The sequence below is a fragment of the Grampus griseus genome (genome assembly GCF_964374135.1).
Source record: "Grampus griseus genome assembly, chromosome: 15".
Taxonomy (NCBI): domain Eukaryota; kingdom Metazoa; phylum Chordata; class Mammalia; order Artiodactyla; family Delphinidae; genus Grampus; species Grampus griseus.
In genome coordinates this window covers 24,427,993-24,453,373 of record NC_139009.1, presented here as the reverse complement: position 1 = coordinate 24,453,373, position 25,381 = coordinate 24,427,993, and the positions used below count along the sequence as shown (strand labels likewise).

General features: G+C 48.4%; 1 protein-coding gene across 1 annotated transcript in view; it reads left to right on the top strand.

Moving 5' to 3' along the window:
- XDH (xanthine dehydrogenase) overlaps window positions 1–6,100 on the top strand; it is a gene marked incomplete at its 5' end in the record, with an annotated part of 60,812 nt that extends 54,712 nt beyond the window's left edge. Inside the window, 3 exons of the mRNA XM_082672681.1 lie at window positions 1,316–1,504; window positions 2,792–2,968; window positions 4,583–6,100. Coding sequence (XP_082528807.1) covers window positions 1,316–1,504; window positions 2,792–2,968; window positions 4,583–4,633 — 417 coding nt within the window. The 3' untranslated portion in view covers window positions 4,634–6,100. The remainder of the gene's footprint in view (window positions 1–1,315; window positions 1,505–2,791; window positions 2,969–4,582) is intronic.
- Window positions 6,101–25,381: the final 19,281 nt, after the last annotated feature.

Sequence of the window (25,381 nt, the reverse complement as noted above, 5' to 3'; positions counted from 1 at the left end):
GGGATTTAGGTAGATGAGAGCCCACCCAACTCTCGGGGCGGAAGACAAATCCACGTGGTTAAACTTGGAAAGGGAACTCATACGTCAGAAAACAAGATGATGGGTGGTGGGAACACTGGGTGAGCACACACTCAAGCGCATGCATACATGCACACACACGCACACACGTGCATAGTCTAAGCGGGAGCATGGGGGGATGGAGATTGAGTCTGGGATCAGTGTGCAGGTCGTGGGGTCTCAGGTCAGAGGCATCTTCTCCCTCCTCATTCCTCTTCCATCGAGGTCAGCTCTTGTACCCTAGGAAGTAAATGCTACCAAGCGCGGGGTGGTGGAGGGTCCTGGGAGCAAAAGACATGGGTTCCAGCAAGAGGAATAAAGGGGTGGCTGGAAGAAAATCACTTTTGGAAAACATGAGAGTATTAAGCAGAGCAGCAGAACAGAAAAAGACAGAGGGAGGAATCGAGAACTGAGGTATTGAACATCCGGCAGAAAATGTGCATTGTTTCTCAAAACTGGACAGTTACTGAGTATAGAGAAACTTAGTCATAAATCTGTTTATTAACTCCCTGAACAATTGTGGTGAGGAACCCCTGCTACAGGCAGGCACAGGGCTCAGCACGGCAGACACAGATGCTCAGCACCTGGTCTCCCCCAAACACACTTGTTTAGCTACGATGGTGCCACATATCACGATTCTGAGCAGTGAGGCTGGGAGAGCAGACGTGTGGGCCAGCAGAGCATGGCAGTGCCCTTTAAGAGATCTGTAAGCTACAGCAGAGGCGCTCTTCTCCCAGAGGGCAGGCAGGGCTGGGAGTTCAGAAAGCCTCAATCCTACTGTCCAGGAAAGTCTTCCTCTCTTGTGGGGCTGCCCCAAAGCGCATGGTCCCACTCAGCACAGAGGAGGGGCGTGGGCCCCTGCGGCACACTCAGCCACCATCAGCCCACGAGCTTGCTTCTCAGCTCGGGGTCGCCATTTCTCCCCTGGCAACATGGAAGGAACATCTCCATCTGCCCTGCGGCAGGTTCTAATGGGAAATTACGCCTACAGCTGCGTGTCCCTCCTGGAATGGCCGACAAGTTCTGAAACTGATTTCAACGTCAGTGCCTTTGCTCTGCCTACACAGATGCCTGGCAAAGGCCCAGATCAGTTATCCTGGGCTGGGGCGGGAGCCAGGGAAGCAGTGGGGGGCTCTTTTCAGCTTCTTTCCAGGCTCCACTGCAGGTGGGGCTTGGTGCCCGCCGTGGGAAGCAACACCTGTCTTTGGGTGAGGGGGGCGGGAAGGCAGGGTAGCCACGGTCTCTGTCTGCCCTGCAGGTGGAAGGGGCATTTGTCCAGGGCCTGGGCCTCTTCACCCTGGAGGAGCTACACTACTCCCCTGAGGGGAGCCTGCACACCCGTGGCCCCAGCACCTACAAGATCCCTGCATTCGGCAGTATCCCCATTGAGTTCAAAGTGTCCCTGCTCCGTGACTGTCCCAACAAGAAGGCCATCTATGCATCCAAGGTACTGTTGCCCTGGGTCTGTGCTACCTTCCAGTCTACACTGCGGGAAACCACGGGTGGTGATGAGGGGCTCCAGCCACCCGCCATGTGGGGGGGCTCGTGTGGAAGAGAGAGGAGAACCTGACACGAGCCTTGGTGAGGGCGATGGAGGGGTGGGCAATCCTGCCTGGGAACACAGGGAACTGGGTCAAGGATGACACCACCTCTGTGTGGTCCAAGCCAGCTCTTGTGGGTACACACAGAGGGATTCCTTAGTTCAGTCCTGTAGGTGGAATCCTGACCTACACCCCCGTCTCAGGGCATCCCCAGTGCTTGATCTTAGAGATGATCTCACAGGTCCAGCACCCATGTTGTCTCATGAGAATCAGCCTGTTCACTGCACACGGGGCAGCGCCTCTGTGCACACACTTTCACCTCCTTCAGTGTCCACCACTAGACCTTAAGTCTTGATCAGCACGCCTGGATGGTTATAACCATCCTTTATTTCCTCCATGCTCTGAATAAGTATGAAAAAATGGTTGAAAATCAATCAAGCTGATTGATACAGTTGTTGGTCTAGGAAGGAAGACAGATAACTACTTGTAACCAATGAGACACAGCCCTTTGCTCATCTCACGGTTTACTTTACTGTGGGAGGGCCTGGGATACTTTGTGATCTTGCCATTGGCTCTTACACTTCACTGCACATCAGATCACCGGGCGTTGGAGCTCATGATAAAAATACAGCTCCACTGGGCTCACCCTTAGAAATTTTGATTTGAAACAGCCCTGGAACCTGCGTTTTTAGCAAGTGTCCCTAGTGATTCTGATACAGGTAGTCTGTGACCTGTGCTTTGGGGGATAAAACAACCTCTGCTAGAAAATAGTTTCATTCCTATTTGTCACAATACCTCTATTTCAGCAAATTGTGAGAATAATTTGATGCCTGTGAGAGCTGGTGACAGAGCTGCAGGTGGACCATTCCCCTAGGCTTATTACTGTGAGGAAAGGGTCAGATTTCTTTTTGTCTGTAAAATATAGTTACTTAATATAACTTTCAACGGTCCATCGTATTTGCACGGTGTCACCAGAGAAAATCACATAGTAAGAGTTAAAAGAAATACGCCCACAAGGTTGAGTCATATACTGCACTGATTGTTCTCAGCCTCTGATTAATTTTGACCGTTCCTCCTGTCTTGCTCAATGTAGCCACTAGTGCTGGCTGGGCTCCCCGACATCCCCAGCCCTGCAGATGTGGAAGCTGGGCCCTCCCCTGACTCCCCGCCTACACTCTGCTCTGTCCACTCAGGCTGTTGGGGAGCCGCCCCTCTTTCTGGGCGCCTCCATCTTCTTCGCCATCAAGGATGCCGTCCGCGCAGCTCGGGCTCAGCACACAGATAATAATACGAAGGAGCTTTTCCGGCTAGACAGCCCCGCCACCGCGGAGAAGATCCGTAATGCCTGCGTGGACAAGTTCACCACCCTGGTATGATGCCCCCTCCATCTGGGGAGGCGGGGCATAGGCTGGAGAAGGTTCTGTTGCAGAGAGAGGGGTGAGACAGTAGGCTCTCTCTCAACTGGGAAGCCTTGGGTCCACGCCCGCCCTCTGCTATGCAGTTGAGGTACCTTCTTCAACCTGCAGGAAAATAACAAGAAACCCCTTAAAGCTGCAGCTTGCAGCTAGGCCTCCTGAGAGGAAGGAGGGCTGTTTGATGCACACTTATCACCCACAGATTTCATTATTTTCTATAACGATGAGGGTGATGGATAAAACTCCAGAAGAGCCTAATCTTTTGTGTCCGTCACTGGCATTTTTGAGACCCTTCTTTGTTAAACACACTGTGTGAGGTACTAAGGAAATGGAGAGAAAAAGAAGAATTAATGAATGAATAAGATGGACCACATATGTTCTGTGATTACCCTGTGCCGTGCTGATACTGGGGACACATAAGTGCCCTTGAAGAATTTGCAGCCTTTTAGGAAACCAGATGATTGCACTACGTGGTGATCGGTCACTACCTTGGAGGCGTGTGTAGCAGTGAACCCCACGGTCGCTGGAATCATTTTGGGGAAGCCCCTGTGTGATACTTGTGGAGACAATGCCTGGCAAAAGCAGACTGTGCCAGGACAGTTTCATCCACTGGTGGAGCCTCAGAAGCAGCCCAGTCTCTGAGTTGGGCTGAAGTGGGCCCTGCATACACAGGACTCTCCAATTGCCTTTGCAGCCTCTATTGAGTTAGCAGAACTGGATTCTTCCTGATACCCAAGTTGGATTTCCTCTTGGATATTTGATAGGAAATTTGACAGGCCTTTTGGGTTTCAAGATGAAGTGGGTACTCATGAACCCAGAGTTCCTGGGATGGGAAGGGTACAGGAGAAGCCCTGGGGGCAGGCAAATCCGCCATCAGTACTGAGGGTGAGGAAGGAAGATGGGTCCCCAGTCAGGCTGCCCTTTAGGTTTTCCAGTAGATTTAGCTTCAGGGTGAGGACCACACAGCCCACGCGCAGGGCTCCCAGGCAGTGAGATGCCCACAGCTGTGCAGCAACCTTCCCATAGCCCAGAACCTCCCCACCGTGGCCCCAGTGTGACAGTTACCCAAACCCCATTCTCAGAGGGCAGAGGTGCTGCATGGCTCCCAGGAAGCGCACACAGATTGCAAAGTTAGCTCCTTGTATATAATCTGATGCAGAACTCAGTGATTTGATGAGCCCCTCCTCTGAGGCCCTAGACCTAAAGCAGAGTTTCAAACCTAAGCCCCTTTGTGATGCCACAACACCCAGGTGATTTTAAATCCCTGCAGTGGATTTGCATGAGCAGCTGATCCAGGAGCAAGTGTGCTTGTGAAGGACTGTGTCACATGACAAAGGGCCCCTTCTCTAGTTGGTCATCCCTGGGTCTCCAGAGCCTGCCACAGTGCTTACCACATGGAACGTGCTTAATAAAAATAAACGAATGACTAGGAAATGAAGGGGTCCTGCCCTGGGGGCACTCCCAACATCTGGGACTGCAGAGTGGTGTCTGGTCTTGGAATGGTGGTTGGCACTGGTGTCCTGAGCTATGTGCAGACCCTGCAGTAAGTTCTCTGTTGTTCCTTCCTAGTGTGTCACTGATGTACCAGAAAATTGTAAACCCTGGTCTGTGAAGGTCTGAAGAAAAGCCCCATTGGAGTCTTCTTATCCTACACTGGGGATTCCACGGAAGATGACACTTGCTCTGCAGAACATGAATTTATAAAACTTGCAGGATGACAACAGTGTGATTCATCAGGACGGTGTTTGGAAAAACATTGAATGCATTGGACGATTTTGATCAAAAATATGATTTATAAACACAATGATAAGCAAATTCAGAAATGTTAGGCCCAAGTGGCTAATAGGCAATTAGCATCATTTCATGTCTGTTGTAATCACGTATTTGAAATAGATTTAGGAAGTGTTTGTGCTATGTCCCAACTCACTGGACAGCCTGTATAACCTCAAGTGTTGACAGCATCTGTTCTTCAAAGAGGATTTCCACAAACCTCCAGAAGCGTAAACCAAAGTAACTCTAAATCTGTGAGCCTTCCTCAGAAAGCTTTTCCTTCAAACCAGTGAGCGTCATATTATAACCTCATATCCACACTCAGATTTGCAATGGGACAGTGGGGTGAGATTCAAACCTCTAAGCACTTCATGGGAGAGAATAAAGAATGAAACAAATTCAAGGTTAATTGGATTTAATCTTCTTAAGCTGCATAAAGTAAGATTATTCTATAACACCAAAAGCCAACAAACCCGGTTATTGAGTACCTACAATGCATTAGCTTCTTCCTCTTTGTGCATTAAAAAAAGATCAGGTTTAAAAATCTTCAACTGAAGCCAGTAGTTCCCATCTACAAATGAGGCTGCTCAAATCAAGATAGGCCAGAGAAAAAACAGTCAAGGAGCCTGGGTTCTCATCCCAGCCATGTCTCTAATTATCTTTGTGACCTTAGGCTGTCACTTCCCTTTTCTGTGCTTCATTTTACTGCAGAATGAAAGGATTGGACTGGAATAATCTCTTAAGGTCTTCTCTGGATCTAAACGTCTATAAATATATGACCTAAAAACTCCAGTTACATAAGGGAACTGCAGCGCTCAGAGACTTGGTTCCCTTACTGTGATGTGCTATCTGGGCTTCATGAACTTGACTTAAATCCCCCCAAGTGTCTGAGGTTGGAAAAGAGAATAGGAGAAAGGCAAGCATCCCCTCTGCTTGTTCTGACGGGTGATTTCATCACCACCTGGTGCTAGGTGGACAGTGTGACCTTGTCATGTGCCTTCACTGTATAAAATATCCAACATTCTGCGGGATGGGATCCACGGTTCTGGCCACAGAAGAAGGATGGTGTAAACCACGCAGCTGAGCCCGGCGCTTGATGTCACCAATAAATGAAACCGTCAGCTGGTTGGCATGTGAGAAATGCTTCTTCATCATCATAATCACACCAGATGCTGACATCTGCCATATATTAGCCAACCTTCATTGCTAGAGAATGCACACACCAAACACTCACATGTATACACACACACACACACACACTTTCTTACAAAATTCCTTTCTTCAGAACATTCTAGACTTTTACAGCATGATTAAAACTGAAGAGCTTTAGAAATAAAACCGGTATTTGCACTGAGATCCACACAGGTCCGTTTCATTGATTTTCTGGAATGTTCTAGGACATGGCCTGAAACAGATGTGTCTGTCAGCTGTTAGTAGTCTATCAGGGCTGAACAATGACTGAATTCCCTCTGAGCTTAGGAACAGAGGCAAGGCAGGGTGGTCGTGAAAATCAAACAGGCAAGTGCTTTGTGAGCTGTAAGTCACCGTGCTATTCCGAGGTGTTGCCTTCCTCAGACACCTGGCCTTGCCTTGTTGTCTTATCTGTAAACTGCTTCAACTCTGTAAAGTGAGGGTCCTTGGGCTTGGTGTTGCACAGGGGATGCCAGCACTGACTGCAGTATCTCACTGCAACCTGCAGAGGGCAGTGGAAGACTGGACATGAGACCATAGTCTCCAGCTGGCCCAGCAGCATTGCGTCTGCTGCAGGTTAGTTACCGGGGAGCTGATTTTACTGCCTCAGGATAGACCAGGTGTCTTCAAAGGTCTCTTCAAGAGCCGGATTTGAAGCTGATTTAGCGTTTCAGACTGAAGAAATCTCCTCAAAGGAGCTCTCAGAAGACGTGGGTCAGCTGTGGGAGTCTGAACTCCCGGTGAATGGCTGGCAGGGGGAGGCAGGTCTTACTTTCTCAGCATCTACAACTTGCCAGGTGCCAATTTTCATGTTTTACATACGGGGTCTCATTTAATCATCCCAGTGGCCTTAAGAGGTAGTACTTTAATGTCTGTAATGACATGAAGAAGAAACCCTACCCACAGCCGTGCAGTAAACGGGCGTTTACTCCTGGAAAACAAGCTGCGACTGAGCCATGGAGGCAGGGAAACCTGGCATATACCGGGAGTCCATCTGCCTGTCAGAGTGGACCCGTGCTACTCAGGCTCCCAGAGGTTGGACGAGGCCCCTGATGGCCTATCTGTTCGCCTGTGTGCAGGTTAGGACTCTCACAGGGGCACGGCCAAGCCGTGGACTGTGGTCAGAAGGCAGTGATGAGCTTCAACCTACTGCAGCTAAAAGGTGGCTGGGGAGCCAGGACGGGGAGGACAGGATGGATGGAGGTCGTAGGAGGAACCGTGGGCAAGGGATAAGGACAGAAATAGTCCTAGCTGATGGATTTACGACTGGGAACATCCCCGGGCCCATGGTATTTTTATCTTTAGCGGAGGGGGAGCCTGGAAACCATTCCCTTTGCTGCCTATTTTAGATCCTGGGACAAGGCTGTTTGGAACATGCAGCTTCCTTGACCTGCTGAGGCTTGATGTCGCCCTGGGGCCCCCCAGGCCCAGGGACCTGTCCTTTTGTTTTGTCTCTATCCTGGACTGGGGGAGTACATGCCCCCAAGGCAGGAGACAGATCCTGTGACAATCTCATCACCTGAAACAAAGCAACCCACCGATGGGAATGGAAATGTCAGGAACCGCCCAAAGGGTTTTTGGCATCACCTCTGTCCTTGAACTGGCCTGGCCCTGACCTTGTCCAATCTTCTAGACCGACTCAGCATCCTAGAACTGGAAAGAACTTGGGAACCATCAAACTCAAGCTTTTTGTTTAACAGCCAAGAATCGTAAGCCCAGAGAGGGTAACTAACTTGTCTACTGTCCCACAGCACTTTAGTGGGAGAGACAGGCTTATGACAAGGCTGCCTGACTCCTGGTCCAGATGCTTTAAACTAAATCATACATCCACTAGTCAAGCGAGCCTTCTCTTAGGCAACCTTTGGGTCAAATTGTGGGGAAAATGATAGAATTCTAGTCACGTGGGGTGGGAAGACGATATGGACAGCTTGGAGCCCAAGACAAACACTGTGCCCTACTGTCGCCTGTGCTCTAGGACAGGGTGCTGCAATTGGAATCCTTCTGAAGCTCCACAGGTGGGAACAAAACAGTAAGTGCAAAACATCCCCTTGTTCCAAAGTGATGGGCTAAGTCATCTATGTGAGACTTGCAGAGGGGCTTGGCTGGAAACGGACTTTGCTGCCTTTAGCTCATCACCTACCTCAGGGAACAAAGAAATGAAATACAGAGTTTGAGATATTGGAGAGAGAGTATGTCTTTGAAGACAGCAAGATGTATATCCTCCTTGTTACAGAGAAAAGAGGGAGGGAGGAAGGGATGGAGAGAGAGAGAGAGAGAGAGAGAGAGAGACTGTGTATGGGGCAGCGTTTTCCCCCACCAGGTCAGGGGAAGGGGAACTTCAAGGGTCCACTCAGAGACCCACATCCTGAGAGCTTCTTGAGCGGCTGTGGTTGGATCAGCCTGAGGCAGCAGAGCAGCAAGAGGAAGTGGGTGAGAGCGAGTTACCCATCCTCCAGTGTCAGGGCAAGGATACCAGTGTGGCCACACTGGAGGAAGCCACCCAGGAGGACTGCCTGGAGGGGGTGATGTAATCCCAACAGAGGGAGAGACCATTTTGTGCCTAGGGATCAAACTAGCCTCCGGTTAGCTTGCTCCAGGGTGGCCCACTGGAGCACCCTTCCGAGTGCTCTACTGTGCCTTTGTGATGGCCCGAGCCTGAGACCTGAGATTTCTCACTCAGAAGTCTTTCCCGAGAATGAGCCCTGAATGTTGGGGGAGGGGGCTTAAGCAGCCCAGGCTGCTCCCACTGTTCTGATGCACTCAGAACACCAGCCCTAGAAGCACAGAGCGCGTTTCTGAGAGTCTGGGCAGCGTGTGGCTTGCCGCCTTTTCCTCCTGCCTGGCCATCTCCGTCACATCCTAGCGGGGCTGGAGACCAGGGCCCTTCCTCCGTGCAGCCAATTGTCCTCACCCATCAACAGCGTTGAACTGACCCATGCATGTGCCCTGTGTTCTTCCTCCCGTGAGATGTGTATTTCCTGGGGTCCTCCTGTCCATGTGATGTACTGGAGGGAGGCTGCCTTTCCTTGCTTCCCACCAAGGCTGGAGTGAACACCTGCCCTGGGCAGTGGCACCAGCATGCCTCAGGCAGTGCTTGGCTATTTAGGAACTGAGTGTGGGCGGGCCAAGCCCCTCTGCTTCTCCTCTTCTTCCTCTCTCTTGGGCAAGTCACTTAGTCACTCTGAGCCTCAGTGTTTTCCTCTGTAAAATCGGCTTGAATAATCATGCCAACCCTGCAAGAAAATTTTGTTTCTAAATGGACAGGCATGAGGTGTCCCCCGCAGCATGGGGAGTTGTCCTTCCTGCAAAAAAATTATAAATGGAAACACTCGACTTTGGTACTTGCTTCTAGTCCTTTATCAGACCCACATAATTATTTTGTACTGTCATTTCTTAAAGCATTTCTATGTACTGAAACAATTATACACAGAAGTGGAACATCTTGTCTATTACTCATGTTTTGAGTGTTGTGTTTATAACCAGATACACTTTGAATTTGTTTGTTTCCCTGTGGAGGGTCTGTTTTTCCTTTAAGAACTTTTTTCTTAAATAAATTCAATTACAATGTATACCAAATATAAGTAATATGGAGAAAAATAAAAGACACATATATACTTCCCACCCAGTTCTAAAAATGTTTGTTTGCCCATATTTGTTTCTCATGCTTAAAAATGAATAAGTACAGCTGAAGCCTTCCATTTCATTCCACCCCCGCCCTCAGACTTGCCTCTCTGCCTTAAGGTAGTCAATATTCTAAGGTTGGTGTATATCCTCCCCCTTCATGTTTTTATATTACATGTATATTCATTCACAGGCAACGTACAGTAGTTGTGCATGAATGTGTTTCAAAAGTCATACCCATCAACCACCAGAATGACTAAAATTAAAAAGACTAAAAATTCAAGTGTGAATAAGATGCAGCGTAACTGGAACTCTCACACACAGCTAGGAAAGTAAATTGGTAAAACCCTTGGGGAGAACTACTGAGAGTCTCTACTTAAAGCTGAAAGTCTGCATACCCCCTGACCCAGGAATTGCTGAGCTTATACCTCAGAGAAATGCATGCACATATGCACCAAAAAAAAAGTCCAAGACTGATCATAGGAGCACTGCTTGTAATACCTCCAAACTAAAAGCATCCCAAATGTAGATCACCAATGAAAAGCATAAATTATCGTGGCACGTTCCTACAATGGAATCCTAGCATAGCAAAGAGGACGAATAAACTATAGCTACATGCTTCAACAAGGATGCGTCCCCCAAACATAATATGGAATTAAAGAAGCCAGACAGGAAACAAGTACACACTTTGTATGTATATGATCCCATGTATATAAATTTCAAAAATAGGCAAAACCAATCTATAGGATTAGAGGTTACAAGAGTAGTTACCTTTGGACAGGGGTAGTAACTAGAGTAGAGCAAGGTGGAGGAGACATCTTCTGGGATATTTGTTAACGTTCTATTTCTTAACCTGGGTGTTGGTTACAAGGGTGTGCCGCTTGGTGACAATTCATTGAATGGTTCATTATGATGTGTACATTTTTATGTATGTATATTGCTCTTCAATAAAATTTCTTTGAAAAAAAACCCACATCCATGATATCATATGGTGAAATCCTTCTGCAACTTGCTTTTCCACTCAACCTTACGCTTTTAATATGTATTCATTTGATCTAGTTCAGCCATTTATCTGTTATGTAGTGTTTTATTATATGTATATGCCAATTTTTATTTTTTCTTCCTCATACTAGCGGATGTTCATGCTGTTTCCAATCTTTCACTGCTACAAACAACACTGTGGGAAACATCCTCGAACATACCTCCTTCTGCAACGGGTGAGAATTTTCCTCCACGGCCCATACTCCCAATTGTCATTTCTGGGTATGTCTACTTTGTTCTTTTATTTCTGACTCGTTCATGTTATGTTTTAGTTGAGTCTCTTATAAATAGTATATAAGATGAGGGGGTGTGTGTGTGTGTTTAAATGCAATTTGAGAATCTTTCTAACTGGCAAAATAAGGTATTTACAGCAATTGTGATTAATAATGTATTTTGATTTATTTCTGTCATTTCGTTTGGCGTTTCTCTACTGACCATGTTTACTCTCTTTTGCCCATTGTCTTCCACTGGCTTAATCAAGCTATTTCTTTCCTTCCTGCCCTGCTCTCTCTACTAGTTTTTTTGTTCTACAATCTATTTCTACTCTTTTAGAGATAATCTTTCAATTTTTAACATGCACACTGTATTTAGAAAAGCCTATGTTTAATTAAATATATATGCTGCCACGAAACAGGTTAAGAACCTTAAAATGCATGAACTCTGATCATGCCCTCTCTTCCTCCATCTCTGTAACTGAGTAGTTTCACCTTGTTCTAACACTTTCTTTAGTCATTGTTGTGTTATCCTTGAAAAGGTTAGTTGTATTCATATGTTTACCTTTATTTTCTCATCATTGCTTTTATATCCCACTCTTCCTTCTGGATTCAATTTCCTTCATTAAGAGACACATCTTTTAGTAGTTTTTCAGTCAGAGTTTGTGAATGGTAAACTCGGTCTTTTTTGTAAAAATGTCTTTATTTTGTCCTCATCCTCAAATCATGATTTAGTTGGGTATTGAATTCTAGGAAGCAGCTCTTTTCTCTCAGTCCTTGCCATATATTTTTCTGATGTCAGTCAAATTTTCATTCTTTTGCAGGTAATACATCTCTCACTGGCTGCTTTTCTTCTGTTAAGGTATTTTAAGATATTCCATTATCTAGGTATGTGTTAACTGTTTATTATGCTTGGAATTCTCTCTGCTTCTTCATTCCCATGTCAACATCAAAGGATATTGGTGGGGATCTACTCTGCTTGGTCCCTCAGGGACCAAATGTAACAGAGGCTCCATCATCTGGTAGTTGCATCATTGGGACTATGAGGTCTCTTTGGAGCTCTTGCTGACTTCAAGCTCCCTCTTCTTTTTGGAACGTGGGGGTGTCCCTTTCTTTTTTTTTTTGAGCTCAGCTGGGTGTTATGTTACATTTTCTTCTACATTTCTATCCATTTGAAGCAGAAGAAGAACATTCATTTAATTAAATCTTCATGTTGCCAAGAAGTTGAATCTTTTAAGAGGTTATATTCTAAAACACTTTAGAAAACTTTCAATCCTATTTATTTTGCATATGAATTTACATCTCAGAGCCAACTGCCGGAGCATAATTCCAAACATCCCCATATTCATATATCCTTCTGTTGCCCATTCTAATTTTCCGTATGCTGTCAGTATCCATCATCAATCAGCTATTCCTTTCTATATTTACAAATATTTCTAGGGTCCACCTTTCAATTCCTAATTGCCACAGTAATTCATCTTATTAAAACAATAACCATCCGTACAGGTTGTGAAACATACTTCCAAGAAAAATTTAGCACTGACTACACATGAGGTGCTGTGCCCTGGAAGGAAAATGAAGATGAATAAGCCTCAGTTGCTGCCCCGAGTAGCACATCATCTAGTAGGATAAATATGACAGGTACATAAATAACCCTACTTATATAACCCAGGTGGACCATGGTAATGGCTGAAGAGGCTCAGGGGCAGAATGCTTTGAGACTTCAGAGGGGACACACGGATAGATGGATAAACTGGAGAAGGCTTCATGGCAGTGGCATTTGTACTGAATGATGGTGCTGTAGGATGGTGTGTTAATTTTCTATTGCTGCCACAACAAATTACCACAAGTTTAGTGCATTAAAACTACACCTTGTAATGTACAGCATGGTGACTATAGTTAATAATACTGTGCTACGTTGCCAGGAGAGTTATTATCCCACAGTTCTGTAGGTCAGATATGTGGGTACCATGCGGCTCTGCTGGCTCCTTTGCTTAGAGTTTCACAAGGTCAAAATCAAGGTGTTGGCAGGGCTGCATTCCTTTCTGGAGGTTCTGCAGAGGAATCTGCTTCCAAGCTCATTCAAGTTGTTGGCCAGATTCACTTCCTTGTGGTGGTAGGACTGAGGTCCTGATTCCTTACTGGCTGTCAGCTGGGGCCTGTCTTTGCTCCTAAGGGGACATTCACGTTCCTCCTCATGCTTTCCATATGCCCCACCCCTGCCCCCAGCAGTGAGGGCGAATCCTCTCATGCTTTGAATATCTGTGATTTCTTCTTCTTGTCTCTTCTGACCCCAGCTGGGGAAATTGATTAGATTGGGCCCCACCTGGGTAATCAACCTATTTTCAGGTCTGTAACCTAATTTACATCTGCAAAGTTCCTTTTGCCTTGCAAGGTAAGGTATTTACAGGATCCAGGGATTAAGGCATGGACTTCTTTGGAGAGCCATTATCCTGCCTACCTTTGATGGGTAGAATTTACATAGGCTGAGCCTGGCCAGAGGGCTCTTCAGGCAGAGGAAATGGAAAGAATGAACTTTGGAGACAGGAGACCTGCTGCAAGGAGCAGTGAGAACAGCCAGCCTTCCTCTCCGGGTGTCCCCCTAAGGAGCAAAGACAGGCTCCCAGCTGACATGTCTATTAATATTCTTCCTCCATGTTATTTTTAATGGACACATAGTTTCCTATTGTATGGATGGCACCGTGGTTTATTTAATGAATCCCCCCCAACCCCGATGTTGACATTTGGCTTGTTCCCAAGTGGTTTTACCATCATAAACAATGCTGAGATGAGCATAACAAAGGTTGTTTTTATGGACACAGCGGACAGGATGTGCTCAGACTCCCAGCAGGAATGCAGAGGGGAGCCTGGGTGCAGTCACAGCTGCTGGGGTGAATGCCTTCTTGCCCGTGTCCCCGGCGGGGCCTCTTGGCTGTTCCCATGTGTGTCTTGTTTTGCAGTTAACTTGATCCAACTGCACCCAGGGCTCCAGTTGGGACCCTGGAGCTGCGGCGTGAGGAGGGGGTGTCGGAGCAGCGGTTGAGCGCTGCCGCAGACAGTGGGCGCTCAGGGTGCAAAGGCAGTAAAAAGGAGTGACGGTAGCTGTGTGCAGTGCAGGGCTGGTTAAATGACTACCCGAAGCCGGCTGACCCTGCCCTTTATACTGCCACATGGAAAACCACCCTGATTACAATAAGCTATCATTCTAAAGCAAATTTTGGAGGGATTGTTTATATATGTACACACACGTCTGCTTTAGCTTTAAGATTACTCATGTTTTAACAGCAAGCTACATGTCTTAAAGTCTAGTTATTGGGAATGTTCAGGCCCCACTTGTGTTGGTGTCATTCTGCACCCCTACGTACTATAGGGCTCACCATGTAATCCATAATAAACTACATCAACCATGACAAACCCACAGTAAGTTATCATTAAAGACCAAGAAGAGCAGCAGTTCAAAATCATGACCAACTCAAGACAGTGATGGGCCTCTGACTACAGTGAGTCCTCCTAAAAGCATCTCTGGGCACTTCAGTGTCTTTGTGGACATGTGCCCCGTGGAAGTCCACAGAATGGCCACATGCTGCCATGCCAACCGGGGAGAACAGTGAGTTGGGGTCCACTGTAAACCCGACTAAATTTTTAATGTGAGTTTATAGATCCCAAATAATAGTAGTAATTCACTTGATAACTCACTTGGTAGGTATTTGGTAAATAATCTTTTGATATAGAAATAAAATTTTATACAAATTAAAGGGAGGATCAGTGAGGGACTTACCAGAAGGATCTTCCCAGTGCTTGAGGGGGTAAATATTATACACTGAGAAGCCTTAATCTAGAGCAACAGAATCACCTGAGCTGGTTACTGAAAATGCAGCTTCCAGGGCCCCCCCACAGAGATTCTGGTTAAATGGGTCCGGAGTGGGAGCCCAGGAATCTGCATTTTAAACAAGCAGGGAATACTGATGTAGGTGGTTCACAGACGCAAATTGATCAAAAACACCCTAGAAAAAGAGTGGGCCCACTCTAGGCCAGATGCCTGCGTACCTGCTATTCTGAGAGAATTTCCAGGGCTGGAGTTTGCCTTTATGAGTTGGAGGTGGGCAGGTGAGTCAGGCTGGTTTATACAGCCAGAGACAGGGAGGGCAGTGAGGAAGGGCCCAAGCAAGGTGAGCTCTCTATGTTGGAGAAATCTTCTGGTTTGATCCTTGAGTTGTGGCAGCTGAGAGAAAACTAAAATCCTCTTAGAGGGAATGGGACCAAGGAATGAGAGTCTCAGAAGCCAAGGCTGGAGATGCAATGTGAGAGGGAGAAGACCTCACAGAGAGTGCTGGAAGGACACAGGGGAAGTGATAAAGGAAAAGGAATGTACATCCACACAGCACTGACTGTGGACCAAGGGCTTTACCTGTCTATCTCACTCACAGCTCACCACAGTGCTCCGAGCTGGCAATAGCATTCCCTCCTACATGTGCAGAGAGGGTGGCTCGGAAGGTTAACCAACGGGCTGAAACATAGCTGGCAGTCAGGATTCCATTCCAGGGCCGTATGGTTCCTGAGCTCTGGCTCTTTACCTAGAGCTTTGAAAGATGAGTAGATTACGTGCAACCACTCTCTCCATTTATTCGTTATTTCATTTATCCACCCAACATGAATGAGCTGCTACTAAGTCTCAAGGCACTGAGATAGGGTCCAGGGATTGAGTGGTAAACAAAAAAGACATTATCCTAGATTTTAATAGACGCATACATTAGACAACCACACAGGTTAACTATAACTTTGCAAACAGTTGTAAGAACTAAAAAAGAAAATTGCAGGCTCTGTACAAAAGAAAGCAGGGGCTCTTATTTTAGGCTGGAGGATCAGAAAAGGCCTCTGTGGGAATGTGACATTTAAGCTGAGACTTGAAGGATAGGTTGGAGTTAGCCAAGCTCGAGTGTAGGGAAGACTGTCCCAGAACTTCTGTGATGATGGGAATATTCCGTATCTGTACTGTCCAGTATGGTACCAATGAGCCACATGTGACTTTTTTTTGAGGTACACGGGCCTCTCACTGTTGTGACCTCTCCCGTTGCGGAGCACAGGCTCCGGACGTGCAGGCTCAGCGGCCATGGCTCACGGGCCCAGCCGCTCCACGGCATATGGGACCTTCTCGGACCAGGGCACGAACCTGTGTCCCCTGCATCGGCAGGTGGACTCTTAACCACTGCGCCACAGGGGAGCCCCACGTGTGACTCCTGAGCCCTTGAAATGTGTTTCATGTGACTGAGGAACTGAATTTTAAATTTTATTTAATTTCAATTAATTTAAGTGTATATATAAAAAAGCCATGTGTGGCTAGTGGCCATTGTATTGGACAGCCCAGCTCCAGAACAAAGGGAAAGTTTGTGCAAAGGACCTGAGGTGGAAAAGGATTTGGTGGCTTCCAGGAGCCTAGTGTTGGGCTGCAAGGGGGAGATGGAGCAAGGTGTCCAGGCCTCATGGGGGGTTTCAGTTTTACTGCGATGGGGAAGTTGATGAAGCGTTTTCAGAAGAGGAATATCTTGGTCAATTTTACTTTTGAAGAAGCTCACTCTGTGCTATGCCAAAAGGATCATAGAGGGTGAAAGTAGGAGAAAAGAAACCACGGAGGAGGGGATGGTGATGGTTCAGCCTAGGGCGGAAACTGGAAATGAAGAGAAGAGGACAGTTTTGTGCTACCATTTTCAGGTGGAATCGACAGAACATGCAGTTTAAAAGAGACAGAATCCAGCTCCCCAGACCTGTGTTGACTAATATGGTAGTCACCAGCCCCTTGAGGCTACTTACATTTAAAGTAATGAAAATTAGGGACTTCCCTGGTGGTCCAGAGGTTAAGACTCCATGCTCCTAATGCAGGGGACCCAGGTTCGATCCCTGGTCAGGGAACTAGAGCCCGCATGCTGCAGCTAAAAGCCCACATGCCACAACTAAAAGATCCCACACACGGCAGCGAAGATCCCACATGCCGCAACAAAGACCCGGTGCAGCCAAATAAATTAATTAATTTAAATTAATTAATTAATTAAAATTAAATGAAATAAAAAATGTTGCTTGCCCACACAAGGCACATTTCAAGTGTTCAATGGCCACACCTGGCTACCGGCTGCCGTTACTGGACGGTGTAGCTTTAGTGAACATGTCCATCATGGCAGTAACTTCTACTGGCGAGTGCTAAGATCATTTGGAAAAGTATTTAAAAATGGGTCTAAGAAATCAAAGAGGTCATTAAGTCCAACACCCTCATTTTAGAGGTGACCTGTTGGAGGATGCCCAGGTGATGTCACTAGAGGGGCACCCACACAGGCTCTCCTGTGGCAGCCTCCTACACTCGCTGGCTTTGTAAGCATCACTGGCAGAAACTCCAGCTTTCCGGCTCCTGGGAGGCTCAGGCCTGATCCTGACTCAGATCACTTAATCATTGCATAGCAGCCTGGAAGGAGAAGGAAGGGCGAGATATAAACAAAACATAGAGGGGTGGGATAGGGAGGGTGGGCGGGAGGGAGCTACAAGACGGAAGAGATATGGGAACATATGTATATGTATAACTGATTCACTTTGTTATAAAGCAGAAACTAACACACCATTGTAAAGCAATTATACTCCAATAAAGATGTAAAACAAAACAAAACAAACAAACAAAAAAAACCATAAGCACCATTATTGTTTCCAGCTAACATGGCCCAGGGCTGGAGGCCCAGAGGACGTGTCTTTAGTCCTTTCAGCAGGAAAGGATGCATTGCCTCTGGAAACCACATACCACATGGGGAGCCTCATTTTGTCATTCAGTCCCATCCCCTCACTCAGCCTCTCCAAAGATACCAAAGAAGTGGGTTCCAAAGAAACACTACCCGCTCACACTTTACACTGAAGTCTAGATCCCAAGTAGATCTTGTCATCAGAGAAGGAACAAGAAAAGAAAAAAGAAAGGAAAAAACTGAACTAGCGAAGCTTCCTGGTGACCTGGTAATTTTGGGAAGAATTAAGTGAGTTCACAGGAAGTAGGTGAAGCGAAAAGAGAGCCTGTTTTCATCACCTCTGAGCTTCTGGTTACGGGCTTAGCTTCGGATGAGTCAAGTGGAGGAAGGGGTGGGGGAAGCTGTGTGAGGAGCGGACTTGGGAAGGAGACGGTGGAGGACAGCAGACGTCTAAGGGTTCACGATACCCCCCCCAACACCCTGATTTGCTCAACCTGGGACAGACTTTACTATGGGACAGAGGGTTCATCTCCACCTCCCCTCCCACAGCACAGGCTGCTCAGGAGACCCTCCTCAGTGGAGGCAGTGGTGCCCTGACAGCCTTCCAGCGTTTCTTGTTGCCCTGAGCCTTCCTGGGCTGCAGAGAGATGATTCATGACTATGACGTACCCGTATGTCATCCCCCTCAGACGATGCTTGGATTCACATCCCTTACGTTAGTGTTTTCACTAACCTTTGAGTAGGCTAATGAGCAGTGCTCCCGTTAGTTGAGCCCCATCTACGTGCTGGGTGCTGTGCACAGTGCTTCATGTGCAGTAGCTCAATCAAACATCATGAAGAAAGTGAGGCTCAGAGAAGTTACGGGAACCATACGATCCAGCACTTGTATTCTTTGGTATTTACTCAGATGGAAACTTTACTCCATACACAAACCTGCACGTGGACGTTTATAGCAGCTTATTCATAATGGCCCAAACTTGGAAGCAACCACGATGTCCTTCAGTAGGTGGGCCGAGAAGTAAATCATGGTACCTTGGGACAATGGATAATCATTCAGTGCTAAAAACAAAGGAGCTATCGAGCCATGAAAAGACATGGAGGAACCTTAAATGCACATTACTCGGTGAAGAAGCCTATCTGAGAAGGCTCCGTAGGATATGAATCCAACTATATGACATTCTGAAAAAGGCAAAACTATGGAGACGGTAGAAAGACCAATGGTTGTCAGGGCCGCGCAGGCTCAGGGGCCATGGCTCACGGGCCCAGCCGCTCTGCGCACGGAGCACAGAGGATTTTGAGGTCAGTGAAAATATTCTGTGTGATACTATAATGGTGGATACACGTCACTGTACATTTGTCAAAACCCACAGAATTGTACACCACCAAGAGTGAACCTTAATGTCAACTGAAGACTTCGAGTGATAATGCCTTTGGGTGACGATGTAGGTTCATCAGTTGTAACATCGGGGCAGGATGTTGATGGTGGGGAAGCTCTGGACTGGGGAGATGGGGAGATGGAAGTCTCTGTAATTTCTGCTCAGCTTTGCTGTGAACCTAAGACTGCTCTAAAAAATAATCTACATTAAAACATTTCAGTGCCTGTCCAAGGTCCAGCCTGAGTGGAGAGTGGAACTGGGACCCAGTGCAGAGCTCTTTAACTCCAAATACCCTGATCTTCACCATCACGCGATCCCACCTCAGTGTAACCTTTCATATTATACTTCACAGATACTTTTGTTTGTAATTCACGGTGACTGTATGATGTGGGCGTTAATCCTATTTTCTAGGTAAGGAAATAGGCTTCAAGAGGTTAGCTAACTTAACTTACGAGTTGGGTGGGTGAGCAGCTGAGTCAGAACTTGAATTTAGGTCAGCTGACTTGCAACTCTGTACTCTCAGATAACACCTTGATCCCCCTGATCCAGAAACTCATCTGACCTAGAAACACGCAGAGTGGTGTCCGCACTGATTGCCTTCACCTCCCAGCTACTACGTGACATTCGCAAGGTGTTGAGTTATTCCATGAGCTGCTAGCGGTGGAGGGATCCCCGTGTATCACAGGACTTGGGTCATTCTCCACCAAGGCAAGATGCCATTGGTCCACACCCAGAATAAAGGGGTGTGTGTTACATGGAGAGAGAAGGGACAAGGGAGGTGACTGGGCTTGTGTGCTGGGAAATTGAGATGCAGGACCAGCACCTCCCGCCTCACCCCAGAGGCCTCGGCTCTTCTTCCCACTGACATAACGGGCCGCCTCGTGGGTGGCCAGACCTCCTGGCTGCAGGGGAAAGCTCGCGGTAGGAATGGAGAGGCCCTTTGGAAACACTGGGAGCATTCAGAACTCCCTTCTCCCTAGGTCCCCTCCCTAACGGGAAGTTTGACAATGCCCTCTTCTCCTCTGTACACTGAGAACTTCCCCGATTGAAATCCTGACCACATGCTGGGCTCCCCCTCTCCTCTTTCTTTCCTCTGATTCCAGGCCACACTCCTTTCCCTGTTCTCTCCTAGGAAGGGAGGAGATGAAGGGTGCCCCCCCCACCGTCTGTCTGTCAGGTTGGTGCCTTCTTTCTTGACCAGTCTACGCTCTGGCCCACCGATTTCACTGCTCTATGAGGGGACAGCCTTCGAAATAGTGAAATGTTGAGCACACAGCCACCCTGCTGCAGAAAAACAACTCAAAACTTAAGGTGATAACCACAGGGGTTGCCAACATGGAGTCGGGCAGGTTGGACACTGCCCAAGGGTGCCTGGCACCGGGGGTGAGTGGTGAGTGGGGTCTGAAATAGAAACCTTGGTATCTTCACCGGGCTGCACTCCCTCAGCCCAGAGGGGCATCTAACGAACACAGACGTGCCAAGCTGCCTGAGGTATTTTAAAGGCGGTGGTGATCACTGTTGTAATCGGCATTGCTGTTGTTATTTTTAGTCCTAATACTTGACCCAGCATGGAAAGAGGCTGAGCTTGGGAGTCAAGGCCCTGGGTTCCATGTAACTTTTCCACTTATAGGAGGTAAGGACTTTGTAAGTCTCTTGGCCTCAATTTACCCAAAATGCTTCCAAATACATATTTTCATTGACTTTCAGAAAAGAAAAAGAAAAAAAAAGTAAAACTCTGTAAGGAAAGTAAAGCTTGAACTACCAGTCCCATTTCACAGAGGCAGAGTTAGGTGATTTGCCCAAGGCCACCAAGTTAGTAAGTGGTGGAGAAAGCATGGGACCTGGGTCTTCTCTTTTGGTTCCAGCCTACCTCTCTCCAGCACCCACCACCCCCGCTCCAAACCCGCCACTGTGTAGCAAACCTGCACACACTAGTGTGACATCTGAAGCACTCTCACATTTGTTATCTTATTTGAGTCTTAAAATGAACCAGACAAAGAAGACAGTGGATGTGTTTAGGGCAGGTCCTGCTGATATCTTGTTTAATCCAACACTAGGGGGATGAGTGTCCAGAATTAGCCACGAACACAGTGAATGAACACAATTCATGGGCCATTCGCTAAACGATTCTCTCTTATTTTTGCACAGCCCTTTGCAGTTTAAAATGTCCTTCCAAACATAATATTTGAAGCTCTCATTGGCTCTCCCACACAACCCAGGAAGGAGCCGGGGCAGTTCAGACCGACGAGGGTGCGGCTGTGAGAGGAGTGCGCTGATGCCTCAGCTCACCCAGCTGCAGGGGCAGAAGCGCAGGTCAGAATCAGACATTCTGGTGCCGAACCAGCGCCCCGCCCAGGGCTCCCTTCTGCCTGGAGCCATGCCCTAACCTATTGGTTTTCAGAACGCTTGAGGGCTTCCTGGAGGTGACTCCAGGGCTTCCCCCTGAGGTTTGTGTGTATGGGGGCGGGGGAGGGGATCATTTGCGTCTGCTCTAATAATATTAAGTTTTTAGTAGATAATGCATAGTGAACAGACTTCAGAATATGTATTTATTTGGCCAAACACACGTGTGGGTGCTTGGCCCTGTGCCAGTATGCCAGACAGAGGCAGGATCCGCGTGCGGTGTGGAAGCGTGATTAGAGAGTGCCCTTGGGATGGACATCTGTGGAAGGAAGGGAAGGAGGAAGCAGGACTGAAGTGAGGGGAGAGCTGCGGGCTGGTGCAGCGGCAACAAAGGCCTCCGCCAACACCGTGGGGAGCTCGGAAGCTGGGGTGGACCTTCAGAGTCGGATTGAGTGGTGGTGATGGTACAGGGCTTTCCACCTCCGCATCCACCAGTCATTGGATGCAGGTTGCCCTGGGAAGAGGGTGTCATTTGGGGCGAGGCAACTCTACCACCAAGGCAACTCTGAAGGGGGTTCTCAGCTGGCAGCACTTCCAGCAGCTGCGGGAGTAAGTTCTTTAGTCCTGAAGCGGCATCTGGGCTGCTCAGCACAGCATCTTCAATGGTCTATCTTTTGTGCCACTCAGACCCACTTCTTCTTAGAAGTTCTGGAAGCAGCTCGTCCAGAATTCTGGTGGTCTCTTTTCCTGGGAGACACTTACAAGAGGAAATGAGACAAACCCCAGCTGGTCTCAGGGCCACATCCATGCTCATATCTTCATCCTTGTTGCCCACACCCTCAGCCAGCCCTTCTACTGGTCTCAACAGCTTCCCTGGTATTGTGACCCAGATAGACCCTCATCCCTGAGGCATTTGAGTCTCTTCAATGCTTTTCTAAGCCCATGACTGCTTCATTTTCCATATACTGTCAAGATTGGGGCAAAGAGTAGCAAGGGCACCCAAAGGAATGGCCTGGTGCCCCCACTTCTCCCTGCTGCCACTGGGTAACAGCAGCCTGACCTCCTCCTGCGACCATGTCAATCACCCCTGCCAGGACGGTGAGTCTGCTTCTTACTTTCCAGCCCCATCACTCACTCTCTCTCTCTCTCTCTCTCTCTCTCTCTCTCTCTCTCTCTCTCTCTCTCTCTCTCTCTCTCTCTCTCTCTCTCTCACACACACACACACACACACACACACACACACACACACACACACACACACACACACACACACACACACACACACACACACACACACACACACACACACACACACACACACACACACACACACACACACACACACACACCAGCTGTAGCTTATCATTCAATGGCCCTTCTGTGATCCCAGGTAGAAGTTACCCTTTAGAAAACCCATTGGATGAAAGCAACAGGTTTTTCTACTTTTTATTTCATTACAATTTTGACAGACCTTACTTGGGTTTCTTTCTAAGTAAGAATCAGCCGGCCTCCTCTATCATTTTCTTCTAGGCCCTTCCAGGCTCCAGAGACACTTCTGCTCCCAAGTTTCTTTGCCGCAGCCCCTCAGAGCAGAGGCCCCCAGGCCCCACTGGAGGTGACTGCTTTCGCTTCCAGGGGCTGCTCTTGCCTGTCCCAGAGCCTGTGGCCTCACCCTCGGGCCCTGGTGCGGAAGGCATTCTTTCAAGGGCTCCAAGTATTTTTAATCATCCGTGTTTATGGGACCTAGAATGGGGCAGGGCTCAGTGGGCGCTCTGTGGTTTTTTTCTTTTTCCTGGACAATCAGCTGGGATTGTCAGGAATTCCAGGCTGTGTGTATTTACGGAAGGCCATGGGGTCCTGAGAGAGGAAAGTGACATGCTGACCTCCCTTCCCATGAGCCCCTGGGAGCCTAGAGCCTTCTCCTTTCCGCTCCCCAGAGCCTGGGGCCCCAAACCCAGGACACCATCCGGGGGTAGGGGCGTCACTGAGATGTGCAAGGAAGGGAGGGGAACTTGGCCGCAGAGCCTCTAATCTGGGGTGTCACCCACCTCTGCCCCTGCCCAGTCGGCAAGTATTTCCAGAACATCTCTTGTGGGCACGCAGTGCTTTCCTCAGCCTGGGGAAACTGCTCAACTCAGGGCCACTGAAGGAGGGAACCAAGAGACAGAGAAACCGGTACAGCTCTGAAGGCCAGAGGCACCCAGTAGATGCTCGCGAAGGGAGCGATTATTCCCGGCCCGTATCCATAGCCTATTGCCAACTCTCTATGTGAGCTTCTTTCATTCCAGCCCCACCTGCAGCTCCCCCGGGCCACAGGGCAGCCCCCCCAGAAATGTCAGTGAGCTGCAGCGTGGGTCTGAGAAGCACGTGGCTGACCACCACCTCCCTCCCCGCCAGCCCCAGGATATTTTTGCAGGGTGCTTACCAGTCTGGGCCCAGCCAAGATCTTCTTTTACCCAGTAATCCTGCTGGCAGACAGGTGTGAAGGGAACCGAAAGCAGACATCACGGTCTGTTGATTTAATTATTGCTCTTTGGAGCAGCAGAGGTTTGGTCTGGAACGCTCCTAATGGCAGGTCTGTCTGCGGAACAAGGGCAGACATTGTGAGATTGAAACGGGGGCTTGACAAGCCACAGCTGACAGCACTGTCAGAGCAGCCGGTCAGGGCGGACTCCTCTGGCTTTGACACCCTTTCCTCGTGCCTCAGGTGTGGGCCGTGGTGCTCAGATGAGCTCCCGTGCTGGCCAGGAGGAGCCTGCAGCCAGGATGGGGAGGACGAGGCAGGGACACCTCCTCGGGGGACGCTGAGCCGTACGTTGCACGGCCCAAGAGGTGCGTGTCCTTTTCTTTATTCACTCAACAAACATTTGTTAAGCACCTATATCATTTGCCGAACGTTGTTCTTCCCTGGGGATACAATGGTGAGCAGGGAGCCACAATGGTGAGTGGTCAAATGCCCCGTCTTCCTGGAACTTTTGTTCTCTGTTGCCCTTCGTCTGGTGCCCCTGTGTGGCCATGAGTTTGCAGATGAGAGGAAAGCTTTTCAGGTACAGAGTCTCTGAGAACAAGCGTCTGGCAGAACGCGGCCCCAGGCCTGACATTATGCCGGTGTGGGCCCTGGAAGACCCCAGTGAAGTGTGGTCCTGTCAGCATCCTTCAGGCAAATCCTGCCTCCTCAGGCGCCGGGGGAATGGCTGGCTGTTCGTGCTGCCCCGGGTGGCCATTTCTGAGGGCCTGTGTTTGGTGGGGGAAGGGCAAACCACAGGAGGAAAACCGTGGGCGAGCGCGGCCATGCCCCAGGGTGTTTGTGTAGAATGAACTAACAGGAGTAGCGACGTATCCATTTGTCTTTGAGCTGTTCAGAGACTGCGGGTCAAGGTCTTTGTCGGGGTCTTTGTTGGCATCGTAGTGCTCCAGCCCGGGCCACCGTAACCCTCACCTTCCACCCGAGCCCGTGTGAAACAGCCATGCCGCCTCCGCGTGGCCTGTTCAGGACATGTTTGACTGCCCGCGGCCCTGATGGCGTTGCTCTCGCGCCCTCAAACCCGCAGTCTAGTGTGGCTGAGTGGTGAAGGGCTGTGAAACAAGGGTGTTTTCAGCAGCGAAAGGATCCAGACGGGGCACTTGAACACTGAAGGATCAGTCAGCCTATGCCTTTCCTCTCTGGTTATCTCAATTTACAATCCTATTTTCTTCCGTCACAGGCATTTATTTAAAGCCAATATCAAGGGTCCCACCCTGTGGCAGGCATTGTGTTTACATGGATTGTTTCATTTAATCTTCCAGACAGTCTTGTGAAGAAGCATGATGAAACCTTATCTTACAGAAGAGGGAACTGAAACTTAACAAGGAAGGAAGTTTGCCCAGCATCCCCCAGCTAGTTACGGGGTTTGACCCTCATGGGCTGGCCTTGGAGCTCCTGCTCTTAACCTGCACCCTGCGGACCCTCCAGGCCAGGTGATGCCCATGTCATGCTTGTCTCATTCATGGTCAAGGCTGAGGTTCAGCCTTGAACCTGTCATTCAGTTAGTTCTGGAAGATGGCTGATTTTCTTGTCTCTTCCTTTCAAGACCTAGGGCTCTGCCTCTCCATACCTGA